The sequence below is a fragment of the Glycine soja genome, chromosome 18 (genome assembly GCF_004193775.1).
Source record: "Glycine soja cultivar W05 chromosome 18, ASM419377v2, whole genome shotgun sequence".
NCBI lineage: Eukaryota > Viridiplantae > Streptophyta > Magnoliopsida > Fabales > Fabaceae > Glycine > Glycine soja.
The window spans coordinates 49503271-49527921 of record NC_041019.1 but is presented as its reverse complement, the minus strand read 5'-3'; the positions used below and the strand labels follow the sequence as shown (position 1 = coordinate 49527921).

Below are 24651 nucleotides of genomic sequence, written 5' to 3'. Positions count from 1 at the left end.
AGGTTAGCCTGTTGTAGTAAGAACTAAGAATAGTGGTGGTGCAAAAAAAAGGTAATGGTATTACTATGTTTACTGGCGCTGAAGAAGGCTCAATTGACATTGAGGTGTACCTTCCTTGTGAGATTTTGGAGGCAATGGGAAATGACTCTGAGCATATGGATGCCATTTCCAGCTATATATATTGTGGGAACAAGGTCAAACCTTAGTTTGACTTAATTCAGTAGTTCACATCCATGATTCAGTTCATTTTGGACTTTTGGAATAATTTATAGACGTAGCTTCCCTCTTTCCTTTATGATTCTCATATCTTTTTGGGGATGGATGTAAAGTATTGTTGATTAATTCCCTTAGCCGAAATAGATTATAGACTAGATTTTGTTTCTGATCAAGAAACAGAATATGCAATGCTAAAATTAATTCCTAATTCTTAATGTTAAATTCATAAATTACAAATTTTGTGGGAACATTTATGAACTTGGGTGCCTTTATACCCAAAAAGGTTTACTCTTTGGGTATACGCATCTGACACCTCCTTTCATAAGTTAAACTTAAACAATTTTTATTGAGTGACGTATACTAGTAATATAACAAGGAATTAGCTATTAGCATGTGATTTTGACTGGGTAAATATTATTTATTTGTGATGTATCAAAAATTATTTTTGCAGTGCAGCTTAAGAAAAAATATATGGTGTATGCTTTCACAAAATTCTTCATACGTTTGCATATTTCTTTAAAATTTTCTTTTTGCTTCAATTCAATTAGGCTGTGCTTGCTATCTATCTCCTCGTATAAAATGGAATCTGATTTGCTTACATATATGGTTCTCTAAAGAAAAACCATTTAATTATCTGCGTTTTGGTAATCTTATTTAAAGCTTTGATTTGATACCGTGCAAGGTGCAACAATTGATGGATGTGAAGAGAGACCCCTGTTGTTGAAAGAAATAAGGCAAAGTCTGATGCTGCATTGAGCTTGTGTAAGTCCTATACTAACAGAAATAAGGTAAATCAATTTTGACGCGACAAAAAAAAAAAAGAGTTAGATTTAAGTATATCACATTCACATTTTACTTCCTTAAATATGCAATGCCATTTTAATTTTCTCAGATAATTTTAGTTAAACAAACTTTGCTTTCCTACTTGATCTGATTCTACATTGCTTGTTGCTTACCAGAGAACATAAACCTCAAGATTTTTAATATTATATTAAATTGTCTCTCCATCTATTTTTTTTTAAAAAAATTACATACAAGCCTTTTAAAATATATTATAAAATAATTATAAAAAAAACATAACTTGTATGGTCACATTGTCATTGTTTAACCCATAAGATTAACACAGAGATAAGGTTCAATTGCATTCATAGGTAAAAAAGAATAATCTATTTAGTATAAGAATATGTGTTTATTCTTAACCCTATGTAAAGTATTTCTCATATGCAAACTCATGAAATCTTTGGATCCCCGCACCCCGGGTTTTTTTCTACCAATTGGAACGCTCCGTTCACGACCCCCTTTACAAGCAAGCTAACAAGAATAGAGCAAGTGCCATTCTTTTACCTGAATTATTACATCCCCTCTTACACAAAATTTATCACAAATACCCAGAAAAAATTCATGTTAATTCCGGATCAAGACCCAATAATTAGATGTCCTTTTCGTTCAACAAACGAACACCCTTTGTATGAAAAACACCTTGTACATACACTAATATTTTAAAATTTACACAAATCTGATCAATTCCTTATTAGTTTTTGCTAAACCCCGATCAGTCCATACTACGTCTCTTAATTTTCCTTGCCAATATTCACCTTAAAAAAGAAACTATAATACTTCTACACCTTGTTATCATCATATCCTTCTTCATGATCAACAACACGACTATTTGCATTTACATTTATATTTGCATTAGGTATATTATTATTATTATCCTTAAAGTTCTCCTTAGTAAAAAAATTCTTCACCACCTCCTTTCCCCAGTCCCACGCATGCAACACAAGGTACGTCCCAATGCCCCCTATCAACCCATAAGCAATAGAATACGTCAGCGGCATCAACACAATCGTCACAAACGCCGGTATCGCTTCTCTCATATCCTCCCAATCAATCTCCACCACACACCTCACCATCATCACCCCCACCACTATCAGCGGCGGCCCCACCGCCCACGCCGGAATCGACGCCAGCAACGGCGTGAAAAAAAACGCCATCAAGAAATACCCCGCCACCGTCACCGCCGTCAGCCCCGTCCTCCCCCCCTCCCGTATCCCCGTCGACGACTCGATAAACGCCGTCACCGGCGATGTCCCCAGCAGCGACCCCACCACGATCGACGACGCGTCCGCCATGAACGCGAAATATTGCCCCTCGAAATCACCGTTGGTGTCAACAAACCCTGCAAATAAGACTGCTCAAAAAAACTAATTTTGAAAAAAAATAACAATACCTAACAATTATTATAACCGCTTGTGAATTTGTAATCCAATTATTTATTAACCAGTTGAAAAACAGGTACTACATGTCCTGTGTCTTAACGATTGTGAGTAATTTTGAAAATTATGCTGAATTATTATATATATCATGAATGGTTCAAGTAAGTTCTTTTCCTTTATACAAGAAAAGCATTTATAATTTGTATGTTTGGATCCTGATAATAAATTATTGTTATGATTTGATTATTTAAATAATCAAACCACGAGCACCGTACCTGCAAATCTGGCCATGGAATACAGCGTCCCCGTGGTGTCCAATATATCAACGTACAGAAACGTGAACAAAGCTTCCCAGAATGCACCTTTCCACATGCTATCAAAACTCAACGCTCCTGCGGTGGTTTTTATCACGTGCACGTCAACCACCTTTTTAAAATACTCATACCCCGCGTCACCGAGTTCGGTATTCGGGAACACCGTAACCGGCGTGTTCCTGAACCACGAGATCACGGTTACGAAAACGATGCCGTATATCATAGCCCCCTTTATGTTCTTCATTAAACAGTAAGCAATAATGAAAAACCCGACCAAACCAAGCCATAGGGTTGGGCTCTCCATGCGGTTCCCAGAACATAGTATCTTGTCGGAGACGGTGGCGCCGGGGATTAAACTAACGGTGCCGTTAATTGTGATGACCGGAGCTAACGCCGTTAGTTTGTTCCTCGGGCAGCCTCCGAGAGTGACTAGTGTTGATGGGCTGAATCCGATGAGCCCAATGCCTTCGTTGCTTTGAAGCCCAATGAAGGCTAAGAAGAGACCGATTCCGGCGGCGGAGGAGACTCGGACGGGTTTGGGAACGAGTTTGGCCAGTTTGGCGCGGAAGCCGACGGCTGAGATTACGAGGAAGATTAGGCCTTCCAAGAAGATGGCGGTTAATGCGGTTTTGTAGGGTACGGAACCCGACCCGTGGAACCCGACCACGGAGTAGGCGAAGTACGCGTTGGCGCCCATGCCGGGCGCTAGGGCTAAGGGGAGGTTCGCTAAGAGGCCCATTACGGCGGAGCCCATGAGGGAGGAGGCCACGGTGGCCACGATGAGGTCACGGCGCGTGCGTTCCACGCACGCCGCGTAGCCCGGGTTGACAGGCGGGTACTTGCATGAGGAGTCGGGTCGGGTTAAAAGATGGGTTGGGCAATGGGAGGGTGAGGTTTTCGGGTCAGAGCAGAGAGGGGTGCAATCGGAGACGCTGCATGTGCCACCCGAGTCAGCAATAATGGTGGCGTTGACAGCAAGAATGTAGGCCATTGTGAGAAACGTGGCGGTACCAGCACGGAGCTCAGTGGTGAAGGTGGTGTTGCGCTCGACAAGCTTAAAATATTTGCCGATGCAACTTTGAGCCACCACCAAATTAATTCGAGTCACAGTTGAAGAACTGCGACTCGAGAGTGGTGGTGGCTGTAGTTGAGCCATGAAAGAATGTGTATGTGAGTGTGGATAAGGAACGTGGACTAAAGTGGGAAAAAAAAATTCATTAAGAATAAGGAAGGAAGGTTGAAGGTTACTTATGGGGATCCATTTTCATCCTATTATGTAGCTATCATATTTATATTCCTTGTTAGTACTATTGGACCTCGTCTCCGTTGGGTCCATTTTTTCTTTTTCTTTTTTTAATTCTTGTTTTTTCGGATTATCATATACTCCTACTAAAAAGGAAAAACATATATGAAGTTATGAGAAAATTAAATAAAAGCAAGATATATTGTGTTATGTTACGATTTTATATATGGCTAAAATTGGCCGCTTGTTTTTATGGAGATAGAAACAAAAATATAAGTGTTTTGGTTTATCTCTATTTTTGGGATATTGAAAAAAAATGTGTATATATTCCATTTTATGAGCATCTATTTTCATCTTATTATGTGGCTATCTTATTTAATTATATTCCTCGCCGCTATTGGGTTCCTTAATGTTGGATCTATTTTATTTTTTCTTTCTCTGTCTTATTAAGAGCTTTTTTCTTTTTCAAATTAAAGCGCTTTTAAAAATTAAATATCAAAATTGGATTGTTTTAAATATTATTAATATGAGGTTTTTTTATCATTAACAAACTTACTCAATTAACAGTCAAAACGGTCACATGCTAATAACATAATTTAATTAATAATTAAAAACAATTCCATTTAATTTCAAAAGGTGTTTCAGTGTGGTCAATCAACCTCTTTTTAAGTAATTCCACCAACACATATAATAAGGTATGTTGGATTCTTTAGAAATGCACGCATATATACTAGACGAAAACTAGGTTCTCACTCAACCCATGTAGCAAATTACACCAAGTGAGAAGTGTAGAATAAGCGCTTCATATGGATTTTCGTTGTATAACCATTCATGAATGAATGTCGTTTCCCATATAGGATAAAGCAGCAAACCTATATAGTCGCAGAAGAAGGAATAATGACACTAAAGTAGAGATCCAGGGACACAGGCTCACAATTGTACCATCAATATCTAAAGGAGGGACGGTAATAAAAGGGATAATAAAGTTCAAGAATAGAAAATGAAAAATAACATAATTAAAATGAAATTTTTTATTAAGGATGATCAGTCGAATTTTTTAATAAAGATTTAATCATTAATAAAATTATTGGATACTTTACATCAATAATATAGTGATCCAAAATAATATATAATCAAGTATAAAAAGAGGATAATCTACATATTTATAATTGTTGAGGCATATGTTTTAGTTATAATTTAAGTTATGTTTGGATAAATTTTTCAACAACCATTTATATGAGTGAAAAATAAGATGTAGGCTTCTTGCATGAGTTAAAATTAGTTTATACAACCAAAATAGTTGATAGATGGATGAATTCCTAGCTTAAGTATATTGGTAGAGTTTTGATTCTCTCTAATCATGCAAATGAAAAAAAAATATTAAGAGATAAAATATATTTTAATGATCTCTACATTTTGAAGATCAACAACAGGACTTTGATCATAGGAATCCATACTTTCATAAAAAAAAAATAGTTTATACATAAGTTCAGCTCTCCCATGTTAATTTCTACAAAAGCTTATTTAAGATAAGCTAATTTCAGCTTATGAGACAAACTTACTTTATTATTTCTTCTAGTAATTTTGAAAAAAAAAATCAAACATTTAGAAAAATATGAAACCGTTCAATTTTCATCAAACATATCTGAGTTAATTAATAAATGCGTGGAAAAATAAATATAGGAAATCCAAATTTATTTTTCTATGAAATTAGAAAACCAAAAGTCATTGAATTTTGGATGGGTAGCATCTTTCCACAATAGTATTTTTTTTCATGTTAATAATTAAAGTTTGGACTAGTTATTGTTCGTGGGTACTAAGAATTCACGTCATGCTTCGCATATAATTCATCAAAAGAAGAAAAACATATACGATAATTGATGAAAGTAGCTGATTGCTGCCTGTAATGAAAGGGTTTGCTAGAAATATGAAATCAAAGAAGGATAAGGACGAGGACGAGTAATCAGTGCACTTTTGAAGGTTGGAATTAATTGGAAGAATATATAACTGCGTCTGCGTGAGGTTGAACGTGTGAAGGGAAAATATTTGTACGTGGATGGCATTACAAACTACAATAGCAGCCAGGGTTCCTTCCCATGAGTGACCACAATCTAGTAACATCATGTTGTCTATTGACAACCGTATTCCCTCCAAAAATTGAGAATGCTTTTTGCAAAGAGTCCCATTTTCATAGGTAAGGTTCTTTTTCATACTTTTTCTTTTCAAATATGCTATTATTTAAATCAGGATTAGTCAAACATTTATATACTTATATTTTGTTTTTGTTATTATGATATTAGTGTAAAGTATTTAATAATTAATTACTTTTAAAATAACTGATTGATTGTTTTTAATGATCTTTTGTATAATTCATTTTTTTTATCAATCAAACTTGAAGTTGAGATCCTACACAAAAGATCCAAGTTCAATGCCATACAGATTAATGACATGTTGATATTTATATATTAAGATTTAAAGTAACTTTTAAGATGAGTTTTTTAAATTAACAAAAATATTAAATTTTATTTTTCAAACTTTTTTAGACACCAAATTTCCTATCAAATTATCGTAATCAATTTTGTTTAACATGCATTCTTCTAATCCTAAATATCAAAGTGCAAGCTAGCTTTTTATCCAATAAATAAAAGAAGAAACTACAACCATAGACAATATAAAGGGAAGAAATAATGATGTTAATAAGGGGAAAGTATGAAGGAATGATGAAACCCTTTTGTGGGAAGAAAGAAAGTTACAATAAGTAGGACGCTGAACCCCCCCCCCCCCCCCCCCCTCTCTCTCTCTCTCTCTCTCTCTCTCTCTCTCTATATATATATATATATATATATATATATATTACTCTTAATATGCTAGCTAGTATAGATTAATATCAAATACCTATTAACTTTTAAAATATTTTTAAAAAGTAAAAATCATTTTTGAGACCTTATATGTATCTTCTCCTCAAGTATTACATATTCTCCTTATATTGACATATAAATGAAAGTCTTATATGAGTATTCTTCTTTTATCCCAAAGAATTTCCTACCCAAAGAAGAATATCATTCCATTACCTCAAAATGCATCTATAAAAGAAGTTATTATATTAAACTCTAGAATACAAATTTTTAAAATTATTTATATAAAAAACAATGTTTAATTAAGATCCATTCATTTATATACTTTGTCATATTTAGAAAAAATATTTTTTAAATTAAAAAAAAGTTCTTTCAAAATTTATAATAATGACATTTTCAAAAAAGAAAAATTAAAAATATATATTTTAGTGTTGTTATAAAAAAAATCTGAAATTGGTCATTATATAAGAAACATTTTTTTTTCAAAAGTTATCTAAATATAATTTTTTAGAATTATTGGATTTAACCAACTCGAATTGGCCTAGTGTAGGGCCATCCTAAGTATAAGAGCGCTAAAACTCAAGTTTTATAAAAAAGAAATATATTTATTATTAGTTTTTATAAACTAATAGTCACATATATTAATAAAAAAAATCATTATACATTTCCTTCCTTTAAAGCAAACAAGTCGTCTATCTAAAAAAATTGGTCCAGATCTTACTTATTAATTATTGGGGTACCCTGGTTGACCTACCCAGCAGTGAGGAGATTTGGATAATTTGGCCCAAGATCTTATATTCAAATCTTACTACTACTTAGGAATAAGTTGTTAACATGAATAGTACACGAGTCGGTCTTATTATATAAGATTTGGGTTCAAAATTGTGCATGAAATAAATGTAATTAAAAGAGAATATTTTATTAAAAATGATCAATCAAATTTTTTGGTAAAAATTAATTATTAATTTTTTTATAAATAATAAACACTTAATATCATAGTGAAAAAAATCTTACTAGCCCTTTGTACAAAAAGAAAAAAAAATTATATCATATTATATTGGATTTGGAAAAATTAACTTATACAAGTTGGAACATATGACGACGACATAAATTTATATCTAATACTTTTACAAACACAGACACAAGCAACGCAGATTCCATTAATTACAGAATCTTCTTCTGCATTGATAACCACATAAAATTCTTGAAGCAATATTTTTACTTAAGTGGAAAAAATAGGAACTAATTGATTGAGAACACGAACACGAGAAAAAGGTTAGTATGTTTATGGAATTTGTAGACCCTTGTCTCTCTGCACTTGTTGATGCTGAACTCACTCATATGTTGGTTTCCAGGATCTATGATCCCAACCAATAAGTAGTGGTAATTAATTAATTAAGCTCTCTGTATGCCACTCAATTCCACCTCCCCACCTCCCTCCCTCTTCCTTTCTCCTTCCTTTTCCTTTTTTCTCTGTTAGGTCAGAAGTGCAACTTTTAGGTATGGTGGGCGCACACCCTTTTTTTCCCCTTGCATTGACTAAAATTTATCCTTTTCAAATATTTTCACCAAAAAGTACTGTTGTTTTTCAAGCTTATTAACAAGCTCACAAATATAATTCAATTTAGGTCAATTTTATAGATTAAAAAGAATAATAATAGATACTTTCAATCTTTCATTAATTATTAATAATAAATACTCTATTATATTATATTGAAATTTTAGGTACTTAGAGGGAATAACTCACTTAATTGAAAAAAGTGTATGAATATATTGTAAATTCTCTAGTATTTGTCTTCGACTTCAACTGATTAAAAAATTAAAATTTTAGGTGAATAAGAGGGGTCCTTTAGTAGAAAGCTGATCACTAATTGTTCAAAATACTTATATCTATGAGTAAATTATGCAAACCTTCCAATGAGATTTTAAAAAATTGTGCATGTCTTTCCTCTTTTTTAAAAACTTACACAAATTTCTCGAGTTTTAAAGAAATTACACATTTCTCCCCTTATTTTTAACCTACACAAACTTCCCCTAAGGTTTGAGAAAATTAAACACACCTTCCTTTCATTTTTAAAATATATCTAGATTTAATGTTATTATTGTTGGTATAGAGTTGGTTCAGCTGATTTTGTGCGTTAAATCATTGATGAGTTGGTTAAGATAATTTCATTTGATTTCTAAAACTTATAACTATTCATTTGACTTATAAGTTTGTTGGAATGGGATTGGTTTAAAATGGTTATGTTGCTCACCATGGTATTCATTTGACTTATTGGTTTACTAGTATGGTAGCTTGATTGAATTTTCTACAACCTATTTTTTTTTAATCAAAATTCAGAAGAAAAAAATACTCATTAAATGTCACATACAATGCATATGACTTGTTATTATCAAATGCGACATTAGAGAATTTCTATAGGTTATAAAAACTTATGGGAAACATGTGTCATTTTCTTAAACCTCAAGAGAGATTAGTGTAATTTACTCTATATCTATTAAAAGAGATGACTTCTTCCAACAAATTTTTTCCATATGCACAATTTTGAGATCAAATTTCTAAATACATGCTTAAGAAATACTTCTAAAATTTTTAATAAATAAATATTGTTAAATATAAAAAAATTATATTATAATAAATAAAGAATTTAATCTCTACACACTGTTAATGCAAAAAAGAAATACACTATCACCCGTCAAAATACATTGTTGATATGACTTGGGAGGTAATTATTAAAAAATTTAATTAACTTATCATATATTTGATTGTTTATGATTAGATGATTGTAAAATTTTTATAAATTATCTTAAATATAAACGTTTTTTTGAGCTATTATTCAATGAGAGTGTTTTCAAGAGTTATTAAGAGCTATCATTTTCATCTTTACTTATAAACTGAATTTCAATATTTTTTTTTTAAATTATCAATAGTTGAAAATAACAGTATATCATATTATAAATTATTTATCACAAATTTAAAATATAATTTAAATATTCAAAAATATTTATTTATAAGCTTACAATGTAAAGAATTTTATACTATCATCAAATCACAAAGTTATACAACTAAATTTTTGTACTAAGATAAAATTGTTGACTTGTGAATTTGGATTTTTTTCTTGTTTTATTTATTTGTGATAAAAATGTGTATTATTTTAAAATATAAATTCATTTTTTATTTTCTATTGAAAACTTTACTCTATTTTTTATCAATTATCACTTTAATCTCGACTCTTAAGAGACTGATATTGACAATACCATATATATTTTTTATTAGGAAATAAAAAATGACTTTTTTTTAAATAATACATATTTTCATCTCTTTAACTCAACCCTTTAGACTAATTACTGACAAAAATGTTTAATATATCCTATAAAATATTTTCAATTATTTAAAAAATTAAATATTCAATAACCTTTATATTTATTATATAATAAATATTTGAAAAAAATAGTATATGCATTGGTAATATAAAGCTTTACCATTTTATTCAATTAAAAATTATTATATATGATACTTTTGTCACTTTGATAATAATTATTTTAAAGGTTATAATAAATATGATTTCTAATCGATAGATAATGTAAAAACTTACACTGAAAATGTATATTGATAAAACTTTAAATATTATATAAAAAAATATATGTATTTTTTTTATCTTCATTTAGAGATCACATGTATCTCTCAATCTACTAGATCAGTTATTAATCTCACTTGCGGTACCTACCTGATTGTCACTATTCCAAAAAAATTTGTACACAAAGAGAATTGGACTTGGATTCTCATGTTGTTTTCACATGTGAATGCAATGCAACCTCACACCACTCTACCAATCCTATGAGTTATAAAATGTATGTGTATGAAATTCTTCCTCATCTAATTTTTGCTCCCCTCCAATTTTGAGATTTGGAGGGAAGGAGAGGATAATGTGATTTAAAATATTTCAATTAAAATTACAAAAATAAATTTATTTTTAAAATCTCTTATCTCTCTTTATGAACCAAATAAGAAAATGATTCTCTCCTCTCCTCCCATCAATTAAACATAATATCTAATGATTTTTTTCCTCCCTCCATGTTCTTCCATTTCCCTCGCCTTCATTAAAATTCCCCCCTTTATTTTCCTTTGTTGAATCAAATGGATTGCGTGTTTCATGATAATCATTAAAAAATTATAATAAATATAATTTTTAATTGATTGATAATGTAAAAAGTTTTGCATTGTCATACAATCATAACTTATCATATATGATAAGTTTGTTAACTTTTATGATGATTATTTTAAAAATCATATTAACAATAATTTAATCATTCAACAATATAAAAATGTTTTACACTATAGATGCATGAGCATTAAATTTTATTTATTAAACTTTAAATATTACAAAAATATATTTATATTCCCTTAATTACGCCCAAGATACATGAGATAAATAAATGTATTAACTTTCATTGCTTGAACAGTTGCATCTAGTTACTTGTTGGTTTGTTCAACATTGTTAATAATGGATTACACGTGAATGCAACATAGTTAGGATTTGTCTTTCAATTGAATGATCCACATATTATCTAGGTTAAATAGTCAATTTTGTTCCTAAACGTGTAATTCGCTGATAAATGCGTCCCTGAAAAATGAAAATACAAATTTTAGTCCTCTGAAAGTATAAAAAGTGTGACAAATATATTTAGTTGTTAACTTTCTCTAGTCATCGTTAATAAAATAGTCTACGTGGTACAAAGAGACAAATTTGTCACTAAAATGATCGTTAATTATCAATATATGAACATATTTTTCATATAATATTTTCTTAACTTTTCGTCTTTTCACTCTTTAGGAATATGCATGGGCAAATAGTTACTTTTGTCTCTGGATGTGTAACTCCCTGATAAATATGTCCCTAAAAGATGAAAATACAAAATTTAGTCCCCAAAATTGTAAAAAGTACAACAAATATATCTGGCCGTTAACTTCCGTTTGTCACTATTAATAAAATAACTAAAATTCGAAGAAGTGAAATATGAGATATATTTATCTTTTAGGGTAATTTGGAAAAATTTATAATGATTAGTACATTGTTACAATATTTTATTTTGGTAAATTGGTACAATATTTATTTTGAATAATTTCTATTGTGATAGACAAATTATGGTTGATAATCAATATTATTGTTATTATTATGTTTGTCAATATATTTTTTTAAGTGATTATTATAATGTTATGCTTGTAATGATAAAAAAATAGCAAAAATTTATCCTAAAATTATATTTTACCCTTAAATGAAACGAATTTTCAAGTCTAACAAATTAGTTCAATAGAAGCATACTAATATTTAGGTATAATAAAAAATTATGGACATTTTCGTCCAATAATGATAACTTATTAACATTTTTTGTCCAATGAAACATACTGACATTTATGTCCAAAAAAAATTATTGACATCTTTCTTCAATAAAAAATATTAACATTTTCATCTAATAGGAAATAGCTGACATTTTTGTCCAATACAGTCAATATGACCACGTTGGCAATCATTTTACTGACAAATTCGTCCTTATGTGCCACGTAAGTTATTTTATTAACGACAACGGACGGAATTTAACGACAGAATATATTTGTCACACTTTTTATACTTTTTGGGACTAAATTTTGTATTTTTATCTTTCAAAGAGGATACATTAGTCAACGAATTACATATTTAAAGATAAAAATAATTATTTATCGAATTATCTATTTAAAGTTCAAAACCGAGCATGAGAATTAACTATAGTATTAATTATATTATCACAACTTCTTTATATGGACCGTCCAAAATTTGCTCATGAACTTTGACTTGTAACAACAATTTAAGCAATTTTTGTCAAACCTCAACCTATTATGGTTGTTTGGTTGGTTTTCACTCACTATGAATATGACTATCAACTTTTTGGTGGGATATGTCTCTACAACCTTCAAAAAGGTGAAGATCATTTCAAACAAGTTATTGTTATTAGTAAATATTAAATTATATATATATATATATATATATATATATATATATATATAATATAAAAAATTCTTTCACTACTTTTGTCTTATGATAATTTTTAAAATTTTACTTTAATATTTTTCAGTTTACATCCTTTTATTTTCCCATTATATTTTTACTGACTTTTTTTTAATCTTTTTTACCTTTAATTTTACTTTAGTTCTTTCCTCGTTAACATGTATTTTTTTAATGACTGTAATTGGATTATTTTTTTCTTTCCAATGAGACCCATAAAACTTTGGTGCTTTGAACTATTGGGAATCTTATCTTCGATTTAAAACTTAATCAGACAAAATTTAAAAATGGGTATTTTAATAATATTACATACATATTATAATGGCAAAAATATTTTAATAAGTTTGCATGAGACTACTTCTTTGTTAATAAAATAGTGAGACATATATAATTAATGAGTACGTGATTTTCCAGCAATTAAGGATCAAACACACAATTACACGACCACGAGCTTGATCAAGATTCACTTGTGTAGCTATGTGTTCGGTCATCAATTGGTTTTTTTCAACGTCAGATCCTGAATTTGTTGAGCAAATAAAACGAATATTCAATTAATATGATAATTTTAATTCATTGATGATATTTTTTAATGCTAATTTATTATTATCATAAGAGGCGTTAAATGCCGTAAAAAAACAAACAAGAGGCGTTAAAACGTGTGTGTGGGAGACACGACAACATAAAGGAAGACAGAGAGTAACGAAATACATATTTTTTCATTTTTAAAAGAATTTGTTTAATTTGTCAAAATAACTACAATGACTTTGTTCACTAAACTTATGCAAAGTTAATATATATCTAAATATTATTGTAAACAAATGCAACACAACTGAAGAATAGTATATACTTATAAATTGTAAATACAACCGTCTCTTTATTATATTTTATTATGAGATATAAGTTTCATTTCATTTTTTTTGTTAAGCAAACAACTTTATTAATAGAGATACAAATAGATGAAGCACAGAGAATGCTCATCCGCGCACAAAGAAAATTAATACATGAGTTTTGAATTGCTGCTAATTAATGCCTATTATGATATAAGTATATATGTTGAATATTTTATCTAAATATTATCTTCAAAATATTTTGACAATAATATTGTCTTAAAAGATATATCAATTCAAAATATACAGTTTTTCCATAAAAAAAAACAAAAAAGAAAGCTGAGTTCTAAGTATTTGAATCAAACAACACGTGAAATACACGGATAAGGGTAAATAGTTAATCTTAGAAAAGCAAAATTAGGGTGCCGTGGAGTATAAAATTGTCATATATATATATATATATATCCCTATAGTGTGGAGTAGGCAGAAAGCACTTTGGCATTTAGAATATGCAATATGGTTGATTTATATTACTTGGTGACCAAAATTAAATTACAAAAGACAACATTATATTATTCTATAGTAACATGCTATGCTTTTTCTGTACTTGTTTGCATTTGATGTATCTTTAATTTGTGTAAACTAATTTCTTTCGGCCCCGAGCTGATACTCGGCGTTTGATGTATTATTAGTGCAAGACTGCTAGTTACTTATACCTTTACGAAAAAGAATGAGAAAACGATGGGACATTTAACTTGTAAAAGTTATGGCCGACACTTTGTTAAATGTGTTCTCCAATAAGACAATGCAAGAGTTTCTAAGAATTTTTTAGTGTTCTCTCGTTGTCAATGTATTTGGTATGAATTACTATTGTTTCTCCATATTATTTGATTTTTTTTATTTACGTCTATGCATTGAGATAAAAAAAATTATTGAAGAAGCTAAACAAAGGCATGTTCTCACTTGTTTTTTAAATATAAGATATGTGTTTCATATATTTGCTTGATTTATTTATTACTATGTGTCCCATTAAAGAGGATTTTGAATTTGATGAGTAATTTGGGTCATAGTATTTATTAATTATGCAGGGATTATTAATATACCGGATCATGGAAATTTGATAGAGTCATCATATAATATTCTTAACTTTGTATCCTCAATTGATACTATTGGTACCTTCTAATAAATTTGTTTTGTTAATCCAAAAAGTTATGTGTTCAGTATAGATCTTGGTAATTCTATATACACTCAAAATTCTAGCATGTCTAACAAAATTTTAAAGTTTGGGTGATCCTAGAGTGACAAAAGAGATGAGATCATCCTTATTTATGAATATTAAAAACCTAATTATCTCATTATGATCAGTGCATTATTTTTAATTAATCTACCTGATCCAACGATTCACAACCCCAAAAGTGTTGAGACTAAAGGCGTGCATGTGCTTAATATATTTTGTCGATCTATGTGATCGTACGATTCATAAACCCTGAAGTGTTAAGCCTAAAAAACATGAACGCTTGTTATGTTCAATCGATTTATCTGGGTAGATGATCCACATCCTTTCAAAGTGTTGATAGGTGTGAGCACTTACTGTGTGTTAGACAATTCATATATTATGTACTTAAATAAATAAATTTTTTCTTTATATAATAATTAAGGTTATAATATTTTGCAAAGTCTAACTTATCTTTAAAACCCAAAACTTATGTTTTATATGAAGCGTAATGCTCAAGATAGCTTTCCTTTATATAAACTTGACTAATTTGTATTATTTTTCCCTTTTCTAATATAACAAATGAAACTATCAACCTATCATTTCTTCAAGGGATAGTTGATAAATTACTCTTTAAATTAATGATGAAAATTTATTATGCAAACTGAGCTTCTAAAATAAAAAATTTATTAGCTTTATGCTTAACTTTTTGCATAAAATAAAATTTATGTTTTGTTAGTTTTATTCAGAGTAAATTATAATTTTAATTTTTTTTATAATTTGTAATTCACAATTTTATTCTCTTTATTTTTAAATTTACAATTTTAATAATTTTATAAGTCTGATAATTTAATAATATTATCTAAGTTAATTGATATATTTTTCTCTCATTCTTTCACCTCTTCATTTATCTATATATTTTTATTACTTTACAACTAAATAATATTTTTTTGTTCTTTTATGCCTCACAATAGTTCAATTGATATATATATATATATATATATATATATATATATATATATATCTTTTTCTAGATTTTTTTTTGTTTTGACTAGTTTTTTTAAAATTTACATAATGTGAAACGATGTGATGGTTATTACTTCTTTTTTAATTAATTTATACTATGAACTCGTATATAAATTTGTTAAATTTGAACCTTCTAAAAAACTAACGTGTCACACACTAAGCATAGAAATACTATCAACATGAAAGGATTAATTTAATTTTTTAGTGGATTTAATCTTATAAAAATTGAATGGTTTTTCATTTTTCTGTTTTCTAAAAAAAATATAGGACATTTAAGATAAAGAATAAAAAAAATATTTTAAAAATATCTAAACTTTGATCCCTAAAACCCCATAAATAGTTTGAACTATATAGCAACAATAATTAATTTTTGCTCGAATGATTTGTAAAAAAAATCCTGCCATCTCTTATCCATTCAATACATACAATTTATTTTCGGTTGTTAAGTCCTATAATCTAGGTAGAGTTCTATTTATAGATTTCTTCGTCTAATAGTTATTAAATTTTATACAAGCACATGTTTTTTTAAAGGAGATACAAACACTTGTTGAAATGCTTAAAATTGATTATTTAAGATCTTCACATATCTTTTGATTCGTTTAACATCTGATAACTACTCATAATTGTCTCTCTTGCACTTGGTCATTTTTATCTCTCAAGTTTTTTGTTCTCATTTAGAATTCAAATCAAATTTTTCTCTAATTCTTGTATGTTTCTTTTAACATAATTCAAATCAACTCCAAAACATAATCTTTGAAGAAATTAAAATTTGACTAAACTCAAAATGACATTTCATTTCAAAGAGAAAATTATAAATTAACACCAACAAAAACACAATACTACAATATATCTACATGATCATGCACCTCTAAGTATATTATAAATTTCCTTCACGCAGTACGCAACTCAGATTTTTTTGCCAATTCATTGGATATGATCATCATTTTGCCTGGTTAAAATTCAAAACCTACCATGATAATTAACTAGTAGTACTAGTTATCTTATCACAACTACTACATACACAAAGACTAGTGAAAATTGCATGATACATGCATGAACTTTGACTTTTAATTACAGATCCGAGCAATTTATGTCAAAGCTCAATCTCTTGCATATGGTTGTTTGGTTGCCTCTCACTTACTCTGAATATGCCAGACATTTTTTAGTGGGATTTACGCTGTCTCTGAAATGTTCTAAAAGTTGAGGATAATTTCAAACACGTAAATATAAATTATCATAATTATTTTGGAGAAAAAAGTGACTAAGTTTTTTTCTCTGGTCTTCTTATTCGCTTAAAAGTGCAAAAGTAAATGGAAATGTTACCTATTGGCTATTTCTATAGTGCGGACGGAGTAGGCAAAAGCATATTGAGATGTACCATGTAAGTTGATATTTATTACTTGACCAAAGTACAAAGGAAATTATTTTATTATTACCTTAATTGGTGAAGTAATATTCTATACTTTTTTCTTTTATTGCAAACTTTTATTGGGGGATTGGGGGGCTAGAGGGGTCCTCTTTGTTTCATATATGTTCAGTGCTGATTTTTTTTAAACCCTTATGAAAAAAGCATATTAAAATGAAATAAATGTATCTTGAAAATATTACCGAAAATTGATCGTTTTGTTATTATACAAATATGACAGGCTTGGCGTTCCTGAGAAAATTTTAATTTTATCCGCTCATCAATTTATTTGATGGATTATTATTCTTTTACATATTTTGATTTGAAGTTTATACTTTATATAGCTGCTGCTGTAGCTTGTGATATTTATACATTTAATCATTTGAGCCTAAATAAATAAAATTAAAAAGAAGAAAGTTAGGACTTATTTAGGCTTTTTTTCTTTTCTTGTCAATTGAGCATTTTCATAAGAGACCAATAGTCATATGTCTGAAGTGATGGTTAAGTAAAGTCTTTTTTAAAATGACAACTTTAAGATTTAAAACTCTTAAGTAAAGTTCGCCCACAGTTATAATTTATTTCCAATTGTAACCAAACATTATTGAGTTATGGAGTTTGAAAAAAATATTTTTATTTGTATGTTTTCTATATTTGGACAAATAATTTTAAAAGCATGACATTTTTCACATGATTTATTGTTCAATAATTATATAACAGATGCTAAAAATAGCTTAGACAAAAATTCAAAATTAAAAATATATGAAACAAAAATCTAATGAAATAATTTCATAATTGTTTATCAAAACAAATGTTTTCGATCTCAAAGTCAAAATTGACCTTTGAAACGTCGAAAAGAGAAATTTCCTCCCATTTATCTTTAATAAATATACAGGGAGAAAACATGGATGTTGAAAACCATCTTTTGGAATAATAAAAAGTTAAAAACAATAGTGCCAATTAGTGTAGTTCAAATTTTTAATAATTTAAAAAATTAACATAATTTTTTTGACAATAAATAAATAAATTATGAAGTTTACCATGTGAAACTTACTAAAATACCATTATATTTTCAAAGTTAAAACACATTTTTACTCCTTACATTTTAGTGCTTTTTGTTTTTAATCCTTATAAATTAATTTTATTTTATTTTCGTGATTATAGTAATTTGGATAATACTTTGAATATAAAAAATATTATTTAAAATACTATAGGGATGAAAACAAACATAATTTATAAAGATTAAAAATAAAAAAAATACTAAATTATAATAACTAAAAATATATTTAAGTCTATTTTTAATTTATTTTTCAATTGATACTATTTTGGACTTAGTTTAAGGTCTAGGCCTAATTAGCATATAAATGCCCAAATCATCATTACAAACTGAACAATTGCTTCCTACATCCATTTTTTGCTTCATGCATTCTATATAGGAAACTTAAAACATGCGAAATGGACAAAAATACCCTTTCCCTTTGTCTAACCCTAACATACCTCTTCCCCTTTCCCCTATGTTGCATATCACCACATTTCTCTTGATATCGACGTTGTTTAAGGATCCTGGGAACAGAAGCCAAAGTTGTTGTTTCCATTTGCATTAGGATACACAAGTGGCAACAAACAAGGGGAAAAGTCTTGGGTTTGGCAACATTGTTGACGCTGCTATCATTTTGTTAATGGTGCTTGCACAAACACGATATTATGTAAACAAGATTAAAAGAATAATGATTAGGGGTGAAGATGCTGGGTTCTAAACTAGGATTTAAATAATACTTCCTTTAGTCTTTATTATAAGACACTATTTAAAAGGAATTGATGATCCTTTTATAAGGGATTTTACAATTTCTATGCAACATGTAATTTTTTTCCACTAGTTGTCCTTATTAAATAATCTAAGTATTTGTATTTTTCATTGATAGTAGTGTATAATACTCTTAAACTTTAATATTTTTACATCATTCATAACAAGTTAATGATTATTAATAAGGATAAAATTGACACATTAGTAACATTTAAAAAAAATCAACTGCAGTAACTCTTTTTATTGGTTTGTGTGATTATGTCTAAAGTACCTCATAATAAGGACCAAAGCAAGTAATAAAGATATTGTGTAAACTAAGGTTTAACATGAGGGGTGTAAAAATAACGTTAAAATGGCATAATTGGCAATGAAAAATATAAAGAGAAGAGAAAGAGGTGTACTTAGCAAATGAGGAGCTGAAAATGGAAAGAGGCCTTATGGAATATTTTCTCGAGCCCATTGGGCATTCGTGTGATTCTTGGACAGTTAAATCTGTACCATTGGGATTCTCTAGGCTCACACGACTGAGTGTGTGTTTTGGAAAACAATTGAATCTAATGTCAAGACTTTTAAATAAAAGTCACAACATAGTTATTTTAAAAACTTTGCTTTGGAACGCGTAATTTTTTCATTCAACGTGGTTGCAAGCTATTCCAAATATATCTTGAGTAATATTTGCACGGAGGCTCTGAATACAAAATTGGATTTAACTCATTTTAAAAAATAAATATAAAATAAGTATTTTATATTTTATTTTAGACAGAAAAAAAGAGAATTTTCTTTGCAAAACCAAAAAAAATAGTACAACAAGGAGACAGAAAAAGGATAAAAAAAGTATTGAATATTTTTTTTCCACCTCAATAACTTCATAGTGAACATTTATCGTTATCATAGACGAGTTAAGAACTACATGGATCATTGGTGAGGCCTTGGCTCCTAATAGTTTTTTTTTTAAAAAAAATAATATATATGTGCGTAAAATATTTTAGTTTGGAGATCTAGTTATGGATATAATGATTATATATTTTTAGATAATCATTCTATTTCCCTTTTTATAATTTTGTTATAAAGATAATTGCAATTTTTAGATAAATTTTTTAGTATAATTTATTTTCTTTTTAAATATTTTTCCTTTTATAATTTGTTATTGTTATATTAAATACTATAAATAATTGCATTTGTAATCAAATGCTTTTATTAATATTTCCTTTATATGTTTTGATTATAATTTGACTAATGATATATAATTATTCTAATATTTTAAACATTCCACCAACATGTTATTTCTTTTTTCGTATCATATTATAAATTTTATTAAATCTATATTTTTTATTCTCTTTCTAGATATTTTATAGGGATTTAAAGTATTCATTAAATTTTTTTCTTATAATTTGTTTGAAAGCTAAAGACGAATCATTCTGAGTGGTTGAACACATCTTATAAACACATATCAGATATTGTTAATTAAAGTTTTAAGACACACCGATCTATATTCTCCTTAACATTACTTTCCATATCTTTTACAGTATATTTGGATGGAGTAATTCAGTTGGAGAATTCATTTTTTTTAAGAAATTTAAAAGGATTCATGATAAAATAACTTGTTTGGATAGAATATTTGAAAAGAGATTTAATTTTTGATATTTTTATAAATCATTTTGATTGATTAAAACAATGAGATTTCAAATTCTCTAAAAAATAAATAATTTAAAAATGCACTTTGCATTAAATTTTAGAGAAGCAAATTAGACCAGGATGCATTATAGGTCTACCAGAATTTATTTTGGGATATATATAATTATAAAAAAAGAATGTATGCAATTTGTTGTAACATCTATTGGATGAATTTAATTTTTATAATAATCGATGGCCTCTGTCATCATGGTCTGACTTTGTCCTTGATTCTAAAACCATACTAATAACTAAGGTGTTGCTAGGTGCACCCAGCGTTATTGCTGGTGCACCACTTAATGCCAGAAATGCCCCTCCAATGTTTCATTGTGCGAATCAAGTTGATCCGTAAAAGACCCGTGGATCAACTTGACCCGCGAAAGTCTCATGCGGATCAAGTTAATCCGTGTAAGACTCGCAGACCAAACGCAGATCAAGTTGATCCGCTAGTCTTACACGGATCAAGTTGATCCGCAAGTTTTCCACGGATCAACTTGATCCGCAGGAGACTGAATTTTTTTAAAAAGTTTAACTTTATTGAAACTTAATTTTAAATGACATTTATAATATTAGTTTAACATTTCTAATTTACTTACTTCCATTCATAATATGTCGATGAATTTCAAATGAATTTGGTATAAATTTCGAATCAAGTAATTTAAACATAATTGACAAAATAACACTAATATTATAAACTAATATTATTAATCAAAATAACTTAAAATATACAAAATGTTAAGTCAAATACATCATCAAAAACTAATGATATCTAAAGTGTGAATAAACTATTGTTGATCCGTGCACCGCATAAGTCGAGACCTCACATACATATTACGATCTTCTGTGACACCCCTAGCAATCCTGAGGCATTTTTGGATGACCTCTTCATGTGTCGATGTGCTTGGCGCATTTAGATGCTGCTCCAACACCTCTGTGATTGCATGGCAAGCCTCCTGTTAAACAGAAAACAAACGAATTATACAAATTAGTATTAAAATAATTGAAGTAAATGACATACATCTAACCAAATAGTAACACTTACCACTGCATGTTTAGGCTCATTCGCGTCAGGATCCGCATGTGTCGATGTCGATGCTGCCTCATGAGGGATATGACTGGGCTGCGTCTCATATGCATCTCGAGGAGGATCATTTTGTGGCACAGTCATGAATGAATGCGATATGGCAAAGAACCAGTCTATGTAGTCAGGCGCATACTGACCTGGCACAACACATAGATCATCTGCTGCCGCCAGATGGTCTGAGTAGTGCGTCCATGTATCGTCCATGTCATCATATGACACCCATGAATGGACAAGGTGTCCAGGAATGCACTGGACATAGCCGAACTGGCGCATAACCCTCTCTAGTCTGTATCTGACAACAACAGGCCCCCAACGGAGCTGTCCCGAGAAGCACGAAATCGGATGAAAGTCCTGCACAGGTCGGTGCTCCGCATATGGCATCCAATAGACATCTGGGATCCTCAGACGATCCAGGCGTTGCCTGTACATCACTGTAGATACATTCTTCACTGTCTTCTTTGTCACAATCCATCGACACGCATGTGGTGACACCTCGTCATAGTCCGGATCAACATTGCACTCTGCAACTGACGGAAAGTGCTCGTATATCCAACACTACAGGGTTTACACGAAATCATACATGTTAATTAAATATACACTCATTAAAACATTGTTGTAATTAAATTATGAAATACATGTTAATTACTTGTAACAAGGTGATGTAACTAGCAAGCTGTCGACTGGTGCTGAGATTGGCATCATTAAGCTGATCGTACATATGGACGAGGCCAGCAGCTCCCCATGCATACCGCCTAGTAAGAGTGAGGTCACGCAGGGCCTATAAGTGTACAACATGAACATGGGTTGTACTCTTATTAGCAAAAAGAGTGCAACCCAAAAGATGCAAAACATAAGCGCGAGCAGTAGCTCTCTAGTGCTGCGTCTGACATCTGCGCTGGTATACGTCTCACAACCACTGCAGGAGTATGTATGGTCCATCACATTGGCCTATCTCGGCCATGGCCACCTCTACTCAGACCATCAGTAACTCAACCAACAACAGCACCGCCTCGTCGGTGCGTAGAGACTAGAAGTCATGGAATGAGCCAACGATCGGCAGATGGAGAAGAGACACAACATCGTCCAGCGTGATCAAAACCTCCCCTACAAGAAGATGGAAACTAGAAGTCTCCCAGTGCCACCTCTCGACAAAGGAGGATATAAGTCCCCGATCGCCGATGTCTATCGAACACGCGATCAAAGGACTTAATCCTGCCCCACAACCATGTCCTCAATTGCAGGAACAGGCCTGCCCAATTTATGCACCTTCTTCCCATGGGAGGATAACTTCAACTTAGGACGTTCCTGAATCAAAGTACAAAGGAACACACAATTTGTTCAAATAACGTCAATAAGTAACCAAAAACTCAATTAAAAAAATACTTAACAGACTTGAATATTATAAATACCTGTCCAGATCATACGATGGCCGCAACATGGTCAGCATACTTTGTAATCACTGATGGGTCCCTAGGTCCACCAGGAAATCCCTCAGGCTCATTTGCAGCATCCTGTGCACCAATATCATGTGCGTCAGTCTTTGGACCGGTGTCCTGTGCGTCAGCATCTACCATAGGCGCATTGGTATCCTCTGGTACTGTAGGCGAGTCCTCTGGTACTGTAGCCGAGTCCGCAGGTACAGCAGGTGAGTCCGTAGGTATTGTAGGCACATGATCATCAACAATGACAGGTACCCGTCGCCTGTGTGCCGATGCGGTCGGCCTTCAATGCTGGGGAGCACCGTCAGAATCATCACCATCCCTTCTTCTCCCCAGACCTATGGCAACAACCCTACCTAACGCACAACCTAATCCTCTAGTCTTAACCATGATCTATAAATCTCTACCACAAACGTATTTGAGTGTTTTTTTTTTTGTTTTTAATTTCTCAGTTAGGATTTTGATTATAGGTTGTTTTGAAGGAAAAATAAAGTAATCCATGTACATGTACACTTTTTTAAGTTCAAACAAGGGATGTAGGAATGCTCTAGAAAGTCATTAAAAGGGATTATAGGGTTCAAATTTTTTAAGCATCCTTTTGGGATTCTAATGAGTCACTAAACTTGAGCAAAACTTAATAGTTTGTGTTCAAGGTAAAGCTACAACTATTAGTTTGTGTTCCTATTTTCAATTACATATTCACTACCATACAAGACATAAATAAAGTAATAAACCATTGAAACCTTCAAAATATAAATTCACACCAAACAAAATATCTTAAACAAACCCATGTTACCGCATCATACCTCATGCTTTAGTTAAACAAACCCATCTTAAACAAAATATAAATCTCATACATTAATACAAACCAAAAAAATTTGTTAAACATTATAATTTCAATTATTAAAAACTAAAAAAATTCACGTAGATCAAGTTGATCCGCGGGATACATGCGGATCGAGTTGATTCGTGAAAGCATGCGCAGATCAACTTGATCCTCATGTTTCGTGCGTCGCATAACTCAAATGCAGATCATGTTTTTTACGGTTGTGGATCATCTATACACAACGAAGAAGACGAAGCAATGGAAGCACGAAACCAACAACAATGGAAGCCTACCATCATCTAAGATGCGGATAATGCCTACAAACTACCAACTACACTAAACAGACAACAATGGAAGCACGAAAGCAAAAGGCACGAAACGCTTACCTCGACGGAGAAGCACCAACGAAGAAGAAAAAGAACGAAAGTACCACCACGACGCTGTCAACAATGGTGAACAACAACACCACCACTT

At 30.4% G+C, this 24651-nt stretch overlaps 2 protein-coding genes across 2 annotated transcripts; both read right to left on the bottom strand.

Annotated features, from left to right (window-relative positions):
- Window positions 1-1333: 1333 nt before the first annotated feature.
- LOC114395708 (adenine/guanine permease AZG1-like) lies at window positions 1334-4019 on the bottom strand. Its single transcript, XM_028357546.1, has 2 exons — window positions 2708-4019; window positions 1334-2395 (listed from the first exon to the last, which is right to left on the bottom strand). Exons 1-2 carry the CDS (start codon window positions 3900-3902, stop codon window positions 1836-1838), a joined length of 1755 nt encoding a protein of 584 aa, XP_028213347.1. The 5' UTR covers window positions 3903-4019; the 3' UTR covers window positions 1334-1835.
- Window positions 4020-21613: 17594 nt separating this feature from the next.
- LOC114397370 (protein MAIN-LIKE 2-like) lies at window positions 21614-23486 on the bottom strand. Its single transcript, XM_028359425.1, has 5 exons — window positions 23337-23486; window positions 23137-23217; window positions 22559-22690; window positions 21871-22467; window positions 21614-21781 (listed from the first exon to the last, which is right to left on the bottom strand). The coding sequence occupies exons 1-5, from the start codon at window positions 23484-23486 to the stop codon at window positions 21614-21616; spliced, it is 1128 nt and encodes a 375-aa protein (XP_028215226.1).
- Window positions 23487-24651: the final 1165 nt, after the last annotated feature.

Coding starts and splice junctions, on each gene's coding strand:
- LOC114395708 (XM_028357546.1), bottom strand. CDS start 3,902: ATGGCTCAACTACAGCCACCACCACTCTCGAGTCGCAGTTCTTCAACT. Junction 2,396..2,707: donor TTCCATGGCCAGATTTGCAG/GTACGGTGCTCG, acceptor TCTTATTTGCAG/GGTTTGTTGACACCAACGGT.
- LOC114397370 (XM_028359425.1), bottom strand. CDS start 23,486: ATGGTAGATGCTGACGCACAGGACACCGGTCCAAAGACTGACGCACAT. Junction 22,691..23,136: donor TTCCTGCAATTGAGGACATG/GTTGTGGGGCAG, acceptor GTACACTTATAG/GCCCTGCGTGACCTCACTCT. Junction 22,468..22,558: donor GTTACATCACCTTGTTACAA/GTAATTAACATG, acceptor TAAACCCTGTAG/TGTTGGATATACGAGCACTT.